Raw genomic sequence first — 528 nt, forward strand, 5'->3', positions numbered from 1 at the left:
GGGGGGGAGATCCCCCCCACCCCCAGTTACTGCTAAGGCTTTGTAGTATTTTCAAACCTTCTGATCTGTTCCATATGTGCCATCTGAGCGCAGCCAAAGCCCGAGCGCGTCCGTGTCTGCGTGTGTGTGCGCGTTTCCAAACACATGCCCCCCCCGCAGCGGAGGGAAAAGTTGGGTCGGGAGCGGGAGCGAGACGCGCCCCGGGGTGTCGGCGCGGCCGAGGGCGCTGCATCCCCCGGCGCGGGCTGGGCTGGGCAGGGCAGGGCAGGGCAGGGGGGCGAGCACCCCGGGCGGCAGAGACAATCAACTTAGTTGCGCCTTACCTGCTTCTCCCAGCACGCCGGCTCCGCACAAGCCCAGAGCTAAGAGTCCCCAGACGAGGGGCAGGGTATCCATTTTTAAGGGCAGGAAAAAAAAAAACACAAAACCACACACAAACAAAAAAACCGGGGTCCCCTCCCACGCGGGGGCTCCTCGGCTACTGTAAGTCACTGGGCGCGAGGTCCAGGCTCCCCTCGGCCACCGCTG

At 63.8% G+C, this 528-nt stretch overlaps 1 protein-coding gene across 10 annotated transcripts in view; it reads right to left on the reverse strand.

Moving 5' to 3' along the window:
• The window catches only part of NRP2 (neuropilin 2), a 126,750-nt gene extending 126,228 nt beyond the window's left edge, over positions 1–522 (reverse strand). For all 10 annotated transcript variants that reach the window (XM_025211048.1, XM_006029547.2, XM_025211046.1 and 7 more), the window contains exon 1: positions 324–522. In XM_025211048.1, the coding sequence (XP_025066833.1) occupies positions 324–396 (73 nt within the window). In that variant the 5' untranslated portion in view covers positions 397–522. The remainder of the gene's footprint in view (positions 1–323) is intronic.
• Positions 523–528: the final 6 nt, after the last annotated feature.

This window comes from Alligator sinensis, unplaced genomic scaffold, assembly GCF_000455745.1.
Source record: "Alligator sinensis unplaced genomic scaffold, ASM45574v1 scaffold372_1, whole genome shotgun sequence".
In the NCBI taxonomy this organism is placed as follows: domain Eukaryota; kingdom Metazoa; phylum Chordata; order Crocodylia; family Alligatoridae; genus Alligator; species Alligator sinensis.